This window comes from Oncorhynchus nerka, linkage group LG27 (genome assembly GCF_034236695.1).
Source record: "Oncorhynchus nerka isolate Pitt River linkage group LG27, Oner_Uvic_2.0, whole genome shotgun sequence".
Lineage (NCBI taxonomy): Eukaryota > Metazoa > Chordata > Actinopteri > Salmoniformes > Salmonidae > Oncorhynchus > Oncorhynchus nerka.
The window spans coordinates 51,941,782-51,960,909 of record NC_088422.1 but is presented as its reverse complement, the minus strand read 5'-3'; the positions used below and the strand labels follow the sequence as shown (position 1 = coordinate 51,960,909).

General features: G+C 41.0%; 2 protein-coding genes across 4 annotated transcripts in view; both read right to left on the bottom strand.

The window, feature by feature from the left end:
- prdm12b (PR domain containing 12b) overlaps positions 1–8,222 on the bottom strand; it is a 55,973-nt gene extending 47,751 nt beyond the window's left edge. For 2 of the 3 annotated variants that reach the window (XM_065011770.1, XM_065011771.1), the window contains exons 1-2: positions 8,149–8,222; positions 5,376–5,444 (exon numbers count right to left, since the gene is read on the bottom strand). In XM_065011770.1, coding sequence (XP_064867842.1) covers positions 5,376–5,437 — 62 coding nt within the window. In that variant the 5' untranslated portion in view covers positions 5,438–5,444; positions 8,149–8,222. Of the gene's footprint in view, positions 1–5,375; positions 5,445–8,148 lie in introns of those variants that run through there. The other variant, XM_029638563.2, reaches the window with a different exon arrangement.
- Positions 8,223–8,258: 36 nt separating this feature from the next.
- LOC115111972 (far upstream element-binding protein 3-like) overlaps positions 8,259–19,128 on the bottom strand; it is a 78,957-nt gene continuing 68,087 nt past the window's right edge. The window contains exons 13-18 of the mRNA XM_029638562.2: positions 15,992–16,152; positions 14,672–14,742; positions 14,488–14,573; positions 11,253–11,321; positions 10,743–10,868; positions 8,259–9,842 (exon numbers count right to left, since the gene is read on the bottom strand). Of these exons, the coding sequence (XP_029494422.1) occupies positions 9,817–9,842; positions 10,743–10,868; positions 11,253–11,321; positions 14,488–14,573; positions 14,672–14,742; positions 15,992–16,152 (539 nt within the window). The 3' untranslated portion in view covers positions 8,259–9,816. The remainder of the gene's footprint in view (positions 9,843–10,742; positions 10,869–11,252; positions 11,322–14,487; positions 14,574–14,671; positions 14,743–15,991; positions 16,153–19,128) is intronic.

Here is a 19,128-nt window from a genome sequence, read left to right as displayed (position 1 = left end):
TTCCAACCAAGGTGTGTCACAAATTTTAGCATTAAAATGAATCACTTACCTTTGATCTTCATCTGGTGGCACTCCCAGGTCTCCATGTTAGACAACAAATGTTTGTTTTGTTCGATACAGTTCATCTTTATGTCCAAATACCTCAGTTTTGTTGGTGCGTTTTGTTCAGAAATCCAAAGGCACAACGCGCTCTCAAAACCAAGGCGAAAAGTAAGAAAAGTACAATGAAAGATAGTAGAAACATGTCAAACGATGTTTAAAATCAATCCCCAGGTTGTTGTCATAAATAATCAATAATATTTCAACTGGACAAAATCTTCATCAATGGAAAAGGTAAACAAGAAATGCGCGCTCCTATCACGTGCTTGGTTCATGGATGGAAATTTCCACTGTCCTCTCATTGAAAGCGGTGCATCTCCCTCATTTTTCAGAGTAAAATCCTGAAACAATGCCTAAAGACTGGCCAAATGTGGAGGAAGCCACAGAGCTCGTGAACTGGGTCCTAAGTCTTTGTATGGTGGCTAGGCTTTCAATGGAAAAACAGCTTTTCAAAATAATAGTACTTCCTGGTTGGACTTTCCTCTGGGTTTCGCCTACCATATCAGTTCTGTTATGCTCACAGACATTATTTTAACAGTTTTCGAAACCTTATAGTGTTTTCTATCCAAATCTACTAGTAACAAAAGGCAAAAGGCCTCCTGCGGGGACGGAGCTGGGAATAAAAATAAAAATGTAGGAAAAAACACACATGACGACAAGAGACACCACAACACTGCCCAAAGAGAGACCGAAGACAACAACACAGCATGGCAGCAACACATGACAACACAGCATGGTAGCAACACAATATGACAACCACATGGTAGAAGCACAACATGGTAGGAGAACAAAACATGGTAAACAACAACAGCACAAAGGGCAAGAAGGCAGAGACAATACATCACGGGAAGCAGCCACAAGTGTCAGTATTACAAGGGGTATTAAAAGGGGTAAGCTAGCTAATGTCACATTTGGACTCTTTTAGAGTCAAATGGCAAGTGCTCTCAAGGACCTCAGCTACCCGAGCCACAGCCTGTTCACTCTTCTACCATCCAGAAAGATAGGTCAGTACAGATGCATCAAAGCTGGGACCGAGAGACTGAAAAACAGATTCTATCTCACAGGCTGTGGTTTGGGTGGCTGAGGTCCTTGAGAGATTAGAGTCAAATGTGTCTGTTCCCTCAAAGTGAACTTAAACCTATATCTCCAGCAGCTCAACAGGTAGGGCACACGTAAAAAGAAGGGGGTGATCAAAAAAACGAGTGGTGGATTTGAAAACAGCTGTAGATATTGTCAATGGGGGCCAGAGAGGAGCACTACAGGGACCAGGCCAGCATTGCACCTCGCCCATTAGATAGCTCACCCCTTCTAATAACACATGGCGGTGGTGATCTACAATCCACCAATCACGAGGAAGTGTGATGTAAACAATGAACAGATGCGGCATACTCATGCTCTTCAGCCTTTGTGGCTGTTATCTAGTAGCTGCTGGTGCTTGTTGCCATGGTCTCAAAATGAAAGAAAATCATACTTGCTTGCTCTATTTGTGTAGTACCTCGTCTGTTCTCCTTTTTGTTTTGCCAACTCTTCGGTATGTTCTCTGTGAAGTAGGCTACGGGAGTGTTGTAACTTTTTCCACCTTGGCTTAGTGTTAGCACGCTAGCTGGAAACAATCTATTTTTGAATTTTCTCGCTATATAGCTATTGGATTTCTCTTCTCCCCCACTTGCTTTGGTAGCTAATTGAGCCTGCACTCTTACAAGTTTTACCATCAAATGGGCCCCAGCCAACAATCTGTAAGTCTCTGCTCTCTATTTGCTTTTGAAATGCAGTTATGATTTAGTTGTGGCGGGAGACTAATATCTAGTTGGCTAAAGAGCTAACGCTAGCTGGCCGGCTAAGATCACTGCATATACAATGCATTCGGAAAGTATTCAGACCCCTTCCCCTTTCCGTTACAGCCTTATTCGTAAATGGATTAAATAGTTTTTTCCCTCTCATCAATCTACACAAAATACACCCATAATGACAAAGCGAAGACAGGTTTTTAAAAATGTTTGCAAGGAGACTCGAAATTGAGCTTAGGTGCATTCTGTTTCCATTGATCATCCTTGAGATGTTTCGACAACTTGATTGGAGTCCACCTGTGATAAATTAAATTGAATGGACATGATTTGGAAAGGCACACACCTGTCTATATAAGGTCCCACAGTTGACAGTGCAGGTCAGAGCAAAAATCAAGCCATGAGGTAGAAGTAATTGTCCGTAGAGCTCCGAGACAGGACTGTGTCAAGGCACAGATCTGGGGAAGGGTACCGAAAACTTTCTGCAGCACTGAAGGTGCCCAAGAACAGTGGCCTCCATCATTCTTAAATGGAAGAAGTTTGGAACCACCAAGACTTTTCCTAGACCTGGCTACCTGGCTGCCTGGCCAAACTGAGCAATCGGGGGAGAAAGGCCTTGGTCAGGGAGGTGACCAAAAACCAGATGGTCACTCTGACAGAGCTCCAGAGTTCCTCTGTGGAGATGGGAAAACCTTCCAGAAGGACAACCATCTCTGCAGCACTCCACCAATCAGGCCTTTATGGTAGAGTGGCAAGACGGAAGCCACTCCTCAGTAAAAGGCACCTGACAGCCCGCTTGGAGTTTGCCAAAAGGCACCTAACTAAACTAACTAAACTAAATTCTCTGGTCTGACGAAACCAAAATCGAACTCTTTGGCCTGAAAGCCAAACGTCACGTCTGGAGGAAACCAGGCACCACATCTCTATGGTGAAGCATGGTGGTGGCAGCATCATGCTGTGGGGTTGTTTTTCAGCGACAGGCAAAGGAGAGACTAGTCAGGATCGAGGCAAAGATGAACAGAGTGAAGTACAAAGAGATCCTTGAAGAAAACCTGCTCCAGAGCGCTCAGGACCTCAGACTGGGGCAAAGGTTCACCTTCCAACAGGACAATGCAGGAGTGGCTTTGGGGCAAGTCTCTGAAGTCCTTGAGTGGTCCAGCCAGAGCCCGACTTGAACCCGATTGAACATCCCTGGAGAGACCTGAAAATAGTGACGCTCCCCATCCAACCTGACAGATCTGCAGAGAAGAATGGGAGAAACGCCCCAAATACAGGTGTGCCAAGCTTGTAGCGTCATACCCAAGATGACTCAAAGCTGTAATCGCTGCCAAAGGTGCTTCAACAAAGTACCGATTAAAAGGTCTGAATACTTATGGATAGTGCATTCAGAAAGTATTCAGACCTATTCCCTTTTCCACATTTTGTTACTTTACAGCCTTATTCTAAAATGTATTAAATAATTATCCCCCCTCATCAATCTACGCACAATAACAAAGCGAAAACGGGGTTTTAGAAAGTTTTTCAAATGTATTAAAAAAATAAAACAAAATATGGAAAAACTCAAATACTTCCCGAATGCATTTTATCTAACATTTGATAACTGGTTAGCTGGTGTTATGTACTTCCAAAGCTTTGGTTAACTTTCATATTGGCTAGGTGTTGATAGCAACTGGGTGACTCATTCAGTGCTAATGTAACTTTAGCAGGCTGGTAGGGCTAACGTTAGCAGGTTAGTAGGGCTAACACTAACACGGAACCCAAACCGGCTGCACGCGTGCGCTATCGTGCATACATTTATTTTGTCCCGTACACTAAACACGATCACAACACGCAGGTTAAAATATCAAAACAAACTCTGAACCAATGACATTAATTTGGGGACAGGTCGAAAAGCATTAAACATGTATGGCAATTTAGCTAGTTAGCTTTCACTTTCTAGCTAATTTGTCCTATTTAGCTAGCCTGTTGTTGCTAGCTCATTTGTCCTGGGATACAAACATTGAGTTGTTATTTTACCTATAATGCACAAGGTCCTCTACTTCGACAATTAATCCACATATAAAACGGCCAACTGAATCGTTTCTAGTCCTCTCTCCTCCTTCCAGGCTTTTTCATCTTTGAAACTTATATGGTGATAGGCATCTACACTTTCATAGTATTACCACAACGACTGGCAAAACATTTAGTCTTTCAATCACCCACGCGGGTATAGCCAATGAGGAGATGGCACGTGGGTACCTGCTTCTATAAACCCATGAGGAGATGGGAGAGGCAGGACTTGCAGTGCGATCTGCATCAGAAATAGGAATGACTTCTATTTTAGCCCTTGGCATCACAGACGCTTGTTGGCACGTGCGAGAAGTGTGGGTGCAATAATTGAATAACATGGATTTCTAAATGTATTTTGCGACGCTTGCGCACGTGACGTGTCCGGTCTGGTCAGCATGTAACAGGCTAGTTGGCTAGCAACCTTATTGGCTAGCAAAGTGGATTTGTAACAATAAATTCAGTATTTGCTTGTAAGTTGGCTGAAAATGTCATTGAAACCAGTAGTCATGAGTGCAAATGATTTGGTTTAATTTGAAGTTATACATTTGAAGTTATTTATATTGGATTTTACATTATAGGGAATAGGCTGGCTTGCTGGGTCCTCCATATTACATCACACGCCGGAAAAACATTTTCCGACATGACTTCTGCAATCTGATCAGTTTTAATTAATCATTTGAAAAGTAGATAAGTGAGGCATAACTTTGCATTGGGACTCTTGATGCGTATACTAATGCAAATCCATATGTTACACGTTTACACTACTTACCCTTTAAACGTCATTCAATAGTAAGGCTCCCTGGTGCTTTTAAAGTCATGGTGACATTCCAGCTTCTCTGCAATCTCAGACTGGCCACAGACCAGGATAAAACTAACATGGCCATGTAGTCATGGAGCGAAGAACTGAGGATAGCCAAAGTGTAATGAATAAAATATTACACCTAAACAGGTGTGGTGGGGGTTCTCCAACAGATTAAAATTTAAAAGGCAAAAAAATAGAATACAAGTAAAAAAAACTATAATCCTTTAAATACTGATTGGCATGTATTATTCTAAGAAACAAGAGAGGTGATGGCTAAAGTCAAAACCTGGCAGTATTAGTATTGGTACCTATCGATTCATAGTTCATAAGTCTAGTTTATGCATTCAACTCCAGGCTCCTAATTAAGGGCCAGAAAGTGACCTAAACTAAGCTAGGTTCCCTGGTTTTAAAGAGAGAAGAAAATCAGTAGAAGAAAACACAATCCTTAAAGACTAGAGTTGAACACCTTTGGTCTAAATGTCTGGTCTGCAGCCAGCCTCAGCAGCCAAACAGTTTGAACATATCAACTGATTCCAAGAGGAACAATTGCACTGTGGTCAATACAGAAATGCTACACAAGACGTTCAAACTAGTGCTGCCATCATACTCCTCAGACACAGATCTATACTGGGCCCACTCACCTGTAAAGCAGGTTGCATTGAAGGAATGTAGAGACAACTGGGAAAGGATGACTGGCAGTCATGAGAAGGCTGTGAAAAAAATACACATTGCTGTCAAGTCAGGTGTTGGTTTTCATCAGATTCTACTTCTGATGGTACTGACCTCGTCCCGAGGTATGAATAACTGGCACCTAGAGCCTGGTAACAATGTGCTACAGAGACATGAAAGGGGTGTCGTTAAAATGTATATATTATTTTTGGGAAGCCCAATTGATTCTGAGTTCGGGCATATAGTTTATATGAGACAACTCTTTCTAAGACGCGTACTATGCGATTTTCAAAACTCACTTCTTTGTAAAAATCAGTTGCGCTGCTCGCGCTTTGAAGTCCACAATGAAAGTGAGGGAGGGGTTCTAAGGGTTGCACTAGATGGTGGACTGCGAGATCAGCAAATTAAAACTTTTGGCTGTTTTCGCCGCTCCTGCCAAGTCCCGTTCTGAAACCAGACGTCTCGACAGAGACTGGTGGGCGAGACTATGATGGCACAAATATCACCTCCATACTGGAAACGTTAGCTCTTGTACTGTTCCAAATGGATTTCAGCATCAACGGATTCTATGACAATAACAGAACACATAATTTGTCTTACATCAAAGAGTGCAACTTTCATCTGCACTGAGGGACTCAAGTTCTGTAGTCACTGGAGGTGTACCTGTGGATGTATTTCAAGGCCTACCTTCAAACTCGGTGCCTCTTTGCTTGACATCATGGGAAAATCTAAAGAAATCAGCCAAGACATCAGAAAAAAAAGTCTGGTTCATCCTTGGGAGCAATTTCCAAAAGCCTGAAGGTACCACGTTCATCTGTACCAACAATAGTACGGAAGTATAAACACCATGGGACTATGGAGCCTTCATACCGCTCAGGAAGGAGATATGTTCTGTCTCCTAGAGATTAACGTACATTGGTGCAAAAAGTGCAAATCAATCCCAGAATAGCAAAGGACCTTCTGAAGATGCTGGAGGAAGCAGGTACAAAAGTATCTATCCACAGTAAAACGAGTTCTATATCGACATAACCTGAAAGGCCACGCAGCAAGGAAGGAGCCACTGCTCAAAAACCGCCATAAAAAAAGCCAGACTACGTTTTGCAACTGCACATGGGGACAAAGATCGTACGTTTTGGAGAAATGTTCTCTGGTCTGATGAAACAAAAATAGAACCGCTTGGCCATAATGAATATTGTTCTGTTTGGAGGAATAAAGGGGATGCTTGCAAGCAAAAGAACACCATTCCAACCATGAAGCACATGGGTGGCAGCATCATGTTGTGGGGGAACTTTGCTGCAGGAGGGACTGGTGCACTTCACAAAATAGATGGCATCATGAGGTAGGTAAATTAGGTGGATATATTGAAGCAACATCTCAAGACAGCTTGGTCGCAAATGGGTCTTCCAAAAATGGACAATGACCCCAAGCATACTTCCAAAGCTGTGGCAAAATGGCATAAGGACAACAAAGTCAAGGTATTGGGAGTGGCAAGCACAAAGCCCTGACCTCAATCCTGTAGAAAATGTGTGGGCAGAACTGAAAAAGAGTGTGGGAGCAAGGAGGCTGACAAACCTGACTCTGTTACACCAGCTGTCAGGAGGAATGGGCCAAAATTCACTCAACTTATTGTGTGACGCATGTGGAAGGCTACCCGAAACGTTTGACCCAAGTTAAACTATTTGAAGGCAATGCTACCAAATACTAATTGAGTGTATGTAAACTTCTGACCCACTAGTAATGTGATGAAAGACATAAAAGCTGAAATAAATCAATCATTCTCTCTACTATTATTCTGACATTTCACATTCTTAAAATAAAGTGGTGATCATAACTGACCTAAAACAGAAAATCTTCACTTGAATTAAATGTCAGGAATTGTGAAAAACTGAGTTGAAATGCATTTGGCAAAAGTGTATTGTAAACTTCTGACATCAAGTGTATTTTATCTTCTTCAGGCCGAGTCCCACTCTGAACACTATGACAAAAACACTAAAGACTAAATGGCTCTCCTCCAGCAACAGTTAAATCTTTAATCTAGGGTCAGCTACCTCAGGGGCACACAAAATAAATGCAGGCTCATCTTTATTTACAATTCCACTTAAGAATATGTTTCCTTTGCCAATACAGCAGCTTTTATTACTTCTGGCAACCCTTGCCTACACACACTACTCAATTAGGGGACACCTTGAGGTCATTATGGAATAATTACTCATTTGTTATTGATGACAAATGTGCTTTTGGCATGGGAACCACCGTCTATTAGTGCAGTGCAAGTGCAGTAGAGCCGTGCGAGTAATTCCCATGCCGACATCCCATGTACTGGATCCGCTTGGCTTCCCGTCTCCAACTTTTAAAATGCCCATTTAGCACTCCCATTCTGATCATCAATTTAAAGCAGAGGTCATCTGATGTGTAATTACTGGAAGACTTTGAGGGGTTGACATCATCACCTACATCCCAAATGGCACCCTATTTCCTATATAGTGCACTACTTTTGATGAAAAAGTTGTGCACTATGTAAGGAATAAGATGCCATTTGGGACACATGCTTTCTCTTTTCAAAACACATGACCATCTGGGGCTAGGGCTTGATGGCAACAGTCATAAAGGATTAAACCGCAAGTCGACAGACTTCTACAACTTTGTTTGCTAATGTGTTTTACTGCATAAGTGAGGGGATGGGGGCATGTATTTCACTAATGGACTAAATTAAGAATGACAGACCAGAAAAGACATTACACTTACGGTATTTTTTTCTGGCAGAAAACTAGTTATTACATTTGCTGTCCACATGCAATCATCATTTGTCCTTCTATATTTAGAAAAAATCAAATATGATCATATTAAATTCATACTTAATCTTGAGAGAGTAGATTTAATTGAAGCACGGTATACAGCAACAAAGAAAACTGTTAGGGAGATTGACAAATCATTATACAGATAAACTTTTTAACAGTACAAAAATAAAGATTCTATATTTTCACCACAAAAGCAATTGTGGCAAATTACTGAGTCAAACAACTAAGAAAGCATAGAAATAAACAAGTGAGAATATATAGACTCTATTCATGTTTATGGCATATAACACTTTATACTTAAGGTATCTAAATCAAACTGTATGCTACAGAAAGATGAACTTGTTAGTCCAGTGATATGGCTCTTTGGGTAACTCCGCCGTTAAACTAATTTGCCATTGAAAAGGCAGCAAACATCTAAAAACAGGAATGTGCATTACAATAGCCCAAATGATATCAACTTCCCTAGAAACAAACAAATTACTTGACTTTTAAATACAAGGTTATCTGTGCATATGAGAAAAATGTACACAAAATTCATAGGTTAATGTATGTCTTGTCATCAGAAAAAATTGTAGGGAGTAATCATTTAATGAATCATAGCATACATTCTTGCTTAAACAAAAACAATTATTATTATGTTAGTGAGAAATAAAGTGTACTGGTTGGGATACTGTGGAAGCTAGGCGGTTCAAATATATAAATAAATCACACTTACATTTGCCATACAAAAACAAATATTTTGAACAGGTAGAATGAAAGCGGCTTAGCAGTCCTGAGCACAGAAGACATGCTGGGTTTATATATGCACTTGGTGAGAGATGCAACATCAAATTTCAAAACAACATTTACCATATTAGCAGTGAATACATAAAATTGGGAGAGCATCCTTGTGAATATTACACTAACAATCCTTATTCAACAAATATACTTAAATACCCATGTACATGAGGATACATACATAAGATTAAATCAAACTCATAATATCCCAGCTCTCTAAAATATAATTTTGATAAGCATTTATTACACTTAGGCTTAAAACTAGGATGTCTAATGTAGGAATAATAACTCATTTATCAGCATGTGTCTCAAAACCTAAATTAGATAGCCGCACCTTCCTGAACAGAAAACAAAACAATGACACAGAAGAATAACATGATTGAATAAGAAATGTGATACCATACCAGGAATATAGTTAGAAATTAAAACTTTTTTCCAACAATAACACATTACATTTCAATCTCTCAAAATTAAAAATGTTCTACGTAAAAACAAAAAGCAAACGCATGCTTAAAACATTATTGTTCACAAAAACACACCTGTCATTATACCCAATCCTCAAGGCTGCTAAGCCAATACCATTTTATTGCAAAAACTAGACAAAATAGATTATACTACATCTTGGTCAAAGACAAGCCGATACATTAAAAAAAAGTATACTTAAGACGAGTGTATCCCAAAATTGTCAAGTAAAATATCAGTTTTTAGGTTTAGTTATTCTACAGCGAATGCATTACAAACAGGAAAGGTACGCCGCAAAGTGTTGAAAATATACTTTAGAAACCTCAATAGTACTGTTAATAGCTCTCTTTTCGTCTCAATGATTCCAAAGTCTTAATTAGATGGGTGTCCACTCTAATGCTCCTGGAAGATATTTTAAAAAGGAAAATGTTATGTAGTTTAACCATGTACACAACAGCACATCCCAATACACACATGCATGTAAACTTTTCAAGACTTGCCAGTAATAGTTGACATACACTGAGTGTACAAAACATTAAGAACAGCTGTGATCCCTTATCGACGTCACTTGTTAAATCCACATCAATCAGTGTAGAAGGGGAAGCGAAAGATTAAATAAGGATTTGAAAGCCTTGATACAATGAGACATTAATTGTGTATGTGTGCCATTTAGAGGGTGAATGTGCAAGACAAAAATTTAAGTGCCTTTGAATGGGGTATGGTAGTATGTGTCAAGAACTACAATGTTGCTGGGATTTTCACGCTTAACAGTTTCCCGTGTGTATCAATAATGGTCCACCACCCAAAGGACATCAAGCCAACTTGACACAACTGTGGGAAGCATTGTAGTCAACATGGGCCAGCATCCCTGTGGAACGCTTTCGACACCTTGTAGAGTACATGTCCTGACGAATTGAGGCTGTTCTAAGGGCATGCAGCTCAATGTTAGGAAGATGTTCTTAATGTTTTGTACACTCAGTGTATATAAACAGAGAGTGCTGTTTAGCGGCAGAGCTGTTCATAGGCAGAGTAGGCACTTTTAAGAGGCAGAGAGAGCTGTTTGAAGGCAGAGACAGAGCTGTTCAGAGAGCTGTTTAAAAGCAGAGAGAGCTGATTAGAGACATAAGTTTAGAGGCAGAGTTGTTTAGAGGCAGAGACAGAGCTGTTTAGAGACAGAGCTCGTTTAAAGACAGAGAGCTGTTTAGAGTCATAAAGAGAGAGGCCTAATTAGTGGAAGAAACCATTGTTTAGAGAGCTGTTTAGAACCAGTGTTAGTATAAGTTTGGCAGTGTTGTACATTACCTGAAGACCTGGGCCCTGGGTTGGTTGCCTGTGCACCCGGCCAGAGGTACGCTCCCTGCTGCCTGTAATATTCTGCCATAGCTGCACTGTATTCTGGGAGTGAGCTCTGCTGCTGAGATGTCTGACCTTTTGGGACACAAGCGTATAGACATTCCGAGAAAACAGCATAATTGAATCATCATAATTGAAATTGCAATCTTGACTATGTCTAAAGACAACTGACAAAATTAATGAATTCTTATAATAATCCTCCCATGCTTTGCTGTAGTCATGGACAATAATCTGAGCTTGGGTCTTTTGGCCTGCAAACACAGAATGGGCCATTACACAATGGTGGACATGGAGAATCATAATCATTACGTTATCTGCAATATATACCACTGGAGATATACTGCGCCAAATGCCGAACCGCAAGCTTTGCTGCAGTTGCACTAAATGTATGGCAAAAATAATGCAATTGTTCGAAAAGTCATGTGGGTATGACAGCGTTTTCACTGTCAGAGCACTTGCCTAGCTTTTTATAATACTGCTCCCAAGCTGTAGAGTAGTCCATCTGGCCTGCCTGGGATCCATTGTGACCTGTACCCAAATAAAATAACATTGCATTAAATATAGAACAAATACCAGTTTATTTCAAATAGACTTCACTTTTTTTTCTCTTTGCTATACAGCCTTTTGCCCAAACCTGTCAGAAGTCATTTGATTTGGGAATAATAGGAACATTTAAATGAAACGGTTGACTAACTAAAAGCCTGTCTGGCAATTTCTTGACAATGTTTATGTGTTATTTGTTGCACATTTATGTTTCCCCGACGTCATTGGTTCAAGCGGCAGGGTAGCCTAGTGGTTAGAGAGTTGGACTAGTAACCGGAAGGTTGCAAGTTCAAACCCCCGAGCTGACAAGGTACAAATCTGTCATTCTGCCCCTGAACAGGCAGTTAACCCACTGTTCCTAGGCCGTCATTGAAAATAAGAATTTGTTCTTAACTGACTTGCCTAGTCAGTAGGTAAAAAATAATAATAAAAAAGCCATGGTAGACTCCCCTTCCAATTGGCTTAGAAGTAAAATAGATGAGTGGATGAAAGTGAATGTGTACCTTCTACACCTGGTTCATTGTAGGGCTGCACAATTAATCCAATTTACATCGAAATTGCGATATTGACACATGCAATATACATATCGCAAGAGGCGGCGAAATGATCAAATACCACTCAGCCGCGTGCAAAGTCTGTTTTTATAGTTTACTCGTTGTTACTTAGGACAATAAGTTGGGTGAATTTTGGCCCGTTCCTCCTGACAGAGCTGGTGTAACCGAGTCAGGTTTGGAGGCCTCCTTGCTCGCACACGCTTTTTCAGTTCTGCCCACAAAATTCTATAGGATTTTGGTTAGGGCTTTGTGATGGCCACTCCAATAACTTGACTTTGTTGTCCTTATAAGCCATTTTGCCACACCTTTTGAAGTATGCTGGGGGTCATTGTCCATTTGGAAGACCCATTTACAACCAAGCTTTAACTTCTTGACTGATGTCTTGAGATGTTGCTTCAATATATCCACATTATTTTCCTGCCTCATAATACCATCTATTTTGTGAAGTGCACCAGCCCCTCCTGCAGCAAAGCACCCCACAACATTATGCTGCCACTCCCGTGCTTCATGGTTGGGATGGTGTTCTTCGGCTTGCAAGCGTCCCCCTTTTTCCGCCAAACATAACGATGGTCATTATGGCCAAACAGTTGCATTTTTGTTTCATCAGACCAGAGGACATTTCTCCAAAACGTACAATCTTTGTCCCCATGTGCAGTTGCAAACCGTTGTCTGGCTTTTTTTATGGCCGTTTTGGAGCAGTGGCATCTTCCTTGCTGAGCGGCCTTTCATGTTATGTCGATATAGGACTCGTTCTACTGTGGATAGATACTTTTATACCCGTTTCCTCCAGCTTCTTCACAAGGTCCTTTGCTGCTGTTCTGGGATTGATTTTCACTTTTCGCACCAAAGTACATTCATCTCTAGGAGACAGAACATGTCTCCTTCCTGAGCAGTATGAAGGCTGTGTGGTCCCATGGTGTTTATACTTGCGTACTATTGTTTATACAGATGATCGTGGTACCTTCAGGTGGTTGAAAATTTCTCCCAAGGACGAACCAGACTTGTGGAGGTCTACAATTTCTTTTCTGATGTCTTGGCCGATATCTTTTGATTTTCCAATGATGTCAAACAAAGAGGCACTGAGCTTGAAGGTAGGCCTTGAAATACATCCACAGGTACACCTCCAATTGACTCAAAATAATGTCAATTAGCCAATCAGAAGCTTCTAAAGCCATGACAATTTTCTGGAATTTTCCAAGCTGTTTAAAGGCACAGTCAATTTAGTGCATGTAAACTTCTGACCCACTGGAATTGTGATAGTGAATAATAAGTGAAATAACCTGTCTGGATTGGTTGAAAAACGAGTTTTAATGACTCCAACATAAGTGTATGTAAACTTCCGACTTCAACTGTATGCAAATAAGGTATTTTGATGTTTCGCTTTGTCATTATGGGGTATTGTGTGTAGATTGATGAGGACCGTTTTTTATTTAACTTCAATGGGATAGGGGGCAGCATTTTCACTTTTGGATGAAAAGCGTGCCCAGAGTAAACTGCCTCCTACTCAGTCCCAGATGCTAATATATGCATATTATTATATGCATATTAGTATTGAATAGAAAACACTGAAGTTTCTAAAACAGTTTGAATGATGTCTGTGAGTATAACAGAACTCATATGGCAGGCTAAAACCTGACAAAGAAAATCTGAGGTTTGTCGTGGGAAATCTGAGATTTGTCTAATGTTGACTGCGCAACATGGCGGATATTTCTTTTGGCTGGTTTGGGCTCTGAGCTCCGTACTCAGATTATTGCATGGCATGCTTTTTCCGTATAGTTTTTATTAAATCTGACACAGCGGTTGCATTAAGGAGAAGTTTATCTAAATTCCCATGCATAACACTTGAATTATCATCAACATATTATTTCAGAGTATTTCTGTGAATTGATGTGGATCTCTGCAAAATCACCGCATGTTTTGGAACTACTGAACATAACACGGCAATGTAAAATTAGATTTCTGGATATAAATATGCACTTTATCAAACAAAACATACATGTATTGTGTAACATGAAGTCCTATGAGTGTCATCTGATGAAGATCATCAAAGGTTAGTAATTTATCTTATCTCTATTTGTGCTTTTTGTGACTCCTCTCTTTGGCTGGAAAAATTGCTGGGTTTTTCTGTGACTTGGTGGTGACCTAACAAACGTTTGTGGAGCTTTCGCTGTAAAGCATTTTTGAAATCAGACACTGTGGCTGGATTAACGAGAATGTTATCTTTAAAATGGTGCCTAATACTTGTATGTTTGAGAAATTTGATTTATGATATTTCTGATGATTTGTATTTGGCGCCCTGCAATTTCATTGGCTGTTGGCGAGGGGTTCAGCGGAACCCCAGTCCTAGACAGGTTAACCTATTTTAGAATGAGGCTGTACTGTAACAAAATGTGGAAAAAGGGAAGGGGTCTGCAGCGTTTTAGCTAAGTGCAACCAGCTTGATCGTTGCGCTGACCATTTTGTTTCAGTGGTGAACATAGAGATCAGCCTGGTTCCACCATGTTAGCGGAGTTGATATTAATTGTAAAATACAAGACAACGTTGCCAAATGTTTACGAGATGTGCTTAAGACAAGTTGTAGCGCTACGGTGACTTACTGTGGTCTTGCTGGCCTTGAGGCTGCCATGTTTGATAAGCCGTCCCCCATCCCCCTGTCATTAAAGTCTGGGCTCCACTGCCACAACTGATCAAGACAGAAAGCAGGCAGAACGACAGCAACACAAAGAAAATGCATATAGTAGACAAAAAAATGACAGGGATGAAACAGAAACTGTGACTTACTTTTGATGAGTTGCAGGGCTTTGAGTGTAAGGGCTCAACCCAAAACTACCATTGCTCACTATTCCTGAGCCCTGGAAAAAACATGAGACATTCAACATGGTTAACTAGAGTAAATAACAACAGTTTAATTAATTTAAATCATGGTGGTATTTATTTAGTCGACTAACAGCTAATAATGAAACATAGAAATTGCAAGCAATTTGCCTAGGTAGCCTTGCCTAGCTTTTATTTTTTATTTAACCAGGAAAATACCATTGAGACTCTTTTTCATGGGAGACCTGGCCAAGAAGGCAGCAACAATCAATACATTACATAATTAAAACAAACAACATGATCCAGCCTAAAAACAGCATTTGCACTCCTCTGTAACAGAGTCTCCATCAATATTTTAAATTAATTCAGTGGCACTAACAAATCTAGATGAAGCATGGATTGTAGACTATTCCATGCATCTTGTGCACAAGAAGAGAAGGCAGTCATGCTTAATACTGTGAAGGTCCTGGGGACTTTAAGTAGCAACCACCTAGCAGACCGGGTATGGTAACTGCTGGTGGTGAAGGAGACCAGACTACAGAGGTAAAGAGGGAATTTACCCAAAAGGGCTTTGTAGATGAACACATACAAATGTATCTTTCTGCGCATATAAAGGGACGTCCAACCTACCATTTGGTACAATGTGCAATGGTGGGTGAGTGTCTTGGCATTTGTAATAAAGCGCAAGCATGCATGATAAACAGAGTCCAGTCTCTGTAGAAAGGAGGTGGTTGCATGCATATACAACAAGTCACCATAATCAATTACAGAGAGAAAAGTGGCCTGAACAAGCTTCTTTCTAGCCATAAGTGGGAAGCAAGCCTCATTACGAAAATAAAAATCCAATTTCAGCTACCTAAACTCGTTGCTCCATCCAAACGCTACGCCACGCCCACGAACGTTAGTTTCTTCTCCGCAATGAGTCTGGATCTAAGTACTTCCACAATGATTGCTCCAAGAAACCGATGGGTTGGGCCAGAGTAAGAACATACGTGGGTAAAGCGGCATTGTGAAAATTCACCATTGGCTTTGATAATCGGAATTGTTAGAGACTATCCAATCGCTGGTGACTTTGTTTTGTACAACACCCCTCATTTAGATGTCTCCACAAACGACTTAAAAGACGGCCATCTCAGACTGAAGTATGTAGCGAACACAGAGCAGCGGAAGAATTCAGTTTAAGTCGTCAGGCTATACAGTTTGTCGTCAGACAAAAAATAGGTAGTCATGTTGACTTATCGAGACTTAGTCTTTGGACTTAAAGGCACTTGACTTGGGGGAACTTACTCCGATCTTGTCGTCAATGAGCTGGCATGCTACCTCCATCTGTTGCGGGGTGCCTCTGATGGAGAAGACGCGAACATTGGGGTCGGTGTTGGGAGGGGGGTTCCTCTGCAGCTCCACGTGGGCTCCAGACTGCTGGTTGATGCTCTTGATGGTATCTCCGCCTAGACAAACAACACACATCACACCACATGAGGCCACTGACGGATGGGAATAACACATACTTTGTCAACGCCCTTGATGTTTTGGATGCAATAGTGTTGGGCCGCTATATGATAATGTTGGGAATTGGCAATATTTGACCTCGATGATATATGGTTAAGATATCGTGATGCGCAAGAATATTCTCCATTTGAAATCAAAACCATGCAGTTTCACAAAATTATTTTTAAACGACGAATTATGTTTTTCACCATAACAGTATTTTCAATGAGCAACTATATTATCATCACAAATAAGTACACAAATAGCAATCTGGAATTATTTAGTCATTAGTGGCGCAAAACGATATCGGATATCCCTTTAAATCTTTTGATGATAATATGATCAACTAGTACTTCACCTGCATTCATACACACTGCATATAAAAAGGTGCATTTCTAATATTATGACTCAATGGCCGAGAGGTCTGGAGTCGTATTTGAAGTGTAAGGGAATGTTGTACGCTAATTAACTAAAAAAAGGAAGCAAAAAAGTATACACCTCTTCACATCTCAATTTTCCTTTACATCCGTGAAAATTTACAACAAAAATAGATTGCACTTCCCACCGACCCGACATTAAGGGTGAGTGCCACCTGATGAGTGCCACCAGTCTATGTACTGTCTGCAACTCGACTTCTGTATGTGGGGAGCAATTACACGTCAGGCCAAACAGAATCATTACGGCTGGGGAAGGATTTTTTTATTTTATTAAACCGTATCCCTTTTTTTGTTGTTGAATTTTGCAGTCTGTGGCTCTTTTGAAGCGAGCAGGGCAGGCATTCAGAAATTGGTTCCCCCCTGTGCCAAGTCCTCTCAAAGACCCCCGGACGGCCACCCGTTCTTCCGCCTCGACTCAAAAGAGCAGGCTGGCTTCTCAAGTAGGGGCCGCTGATGTCCGAACATCAATTACATGTTTGTTCACATTTTGGTGACACGTTGTCAACCCCGCTTGAACCCGGGCTGAAAAAGCCAGAGAAAAGAGTCCTCCTCCCGCTGCCAATAGACTACCCCGGGCCATTAACCCATTGTCAACCAAATGAAACTTCTGCATTAATGAAGCCATTATGAGGTCTCCAGTCAGAAGGAGAGAGGAATAAAGGCACTGACTATTCAGTGCCAAGGAGTGGGCCATGGTTAGTGGAGATAATAAGGCCCTATCAATGAAGCTGCTGGTTCAGGTTGCCAGAGAAAGAGAGGGGGATTTGGATTTAAGATTAATTTAAATGAGGGAGACGCAGGACCACTAAGTACTCTCTCTTATACGTGAATAAGAGTTTGTAGCAGTCAAACCCACAATCTTTTCGTCTGACCTGTATGATTGCGTGTGCCACGGGTGTTAACCGCACCTGTTGTTCCGACGCGGGTGTATTAAAATTTAGCTTTAATCTGTGCAGAGGAATTTCACATATCCATATAGGTTGGAAATGAATTTCTGAATGGTTTAGAGCCAGTGTTGTACAAATGCATTTTGAAAGTCAATCAAGTTGTTGGATAAACTAGCATTTCTGAAGAATTTAGTAAACAGTGTAGGTACGTCCTGATCATGTTTGTCTCCTATCAATATTGTTGTACAAAACACTTGAATCCATTTCCTACCATTTCAGATACCCGCTGCTAGCATTCAGTAGCACAAGTAGCGGAAGGCAGAACTCTTATGACTTAACAAGTGAATTCAATTGCCACATTGTAAGTACTTCCCAAGTCAATAATCTTTTCTTATTATTGACTTAGGAAGTAATTACAAGGTGGCAATTGAATATATATATACACAGTTGAAGTCGGACGTTTATATACACCTTAGCCAAATACATTTAAACTCAGTTTTTCACAATTCCTGACATTTAATCCTGGTAAAAAAATGTGTTAGGATCACCACTTTATTTTAATATTGTGAAATGTCAGAATAATAGTAGAGAGAATTATTTATTTCAGCTTTTATGTCTTTCATCACATTCAAAGTGGATCAGAAGTTTACGTGCACTCAATTAGTATTTGGTAGCATTGCCTTTAAATTGTTTAACTTGGGTCAAAGATGTCAGGTAGCCTTCCACAAGCTTCCCACAATAAATTGGGTGAATTTTGGCCCATTCCTCCTGACAGAGCTGGTTTAACTGAGTCAGGTTTGTAGGCCTCCTTGCTTGCAAAATGTTTTTCAGTTCTAACCACAAATTCTCTATGGGATTGAGGTCAGGGCTTTGTGATGGCCACTCCAATACCTTGACTCTGTTGTCCTTTGGAAGTATGCTTGGGGTCATTGTCCATTTGGAAGACCCATTTGCAACCAAGTTTTAACTTCCTGAGTGATGTCTTGAGATGTTGCTTCAATATATCCACAATTTTCCTCCTTCATGATGCCATCTATTTTGTGAAGTGCACCAGTCCCCCAGCAAAGCACCCCCACAACATGATGCTGCCACCCCAGTGCTTCACGGTTGGGAAGGTGTCTTTGGCTTGCAAGCCTCCCCCTTTTCCCTCCAAACACTAGGGTTGTGGTGGAATTCAGGGGTTTGTGGGGGATGTAGGTCTGACAGAGGGGTGAGCAGAGGCACTGGCTGCATGTGGCATCGTAAAGACATCAATCACTGTGCCGAAAAGGGCGTCGTGACAGGGCACAGAACGGCTGCCTTCCATCCATATTGGCCATTTCTTATGGTAATGCCAAGATGGGGCCCTCTGCAACCAGGTTTATTTGTCCCATTCACCTCTGCACAGAAGGCACTTGACATTTCTATTGCTCAGTTCTTTATTATAGGTGAAGCCCTCCCCTTCAACCGACCCACCCTAAACACAAATACCCCCGCCGCGGCTCGCACACTCGCGGCGAGCCAATCGCTAAATGGTCAATGACTTTTACATAGCAGGCAATAGAGTGAGCATGAATAGCAAATAAGCTAATTCGAAACAGTCATTCACTCATTTGAGCCCATTGCCCGGAAA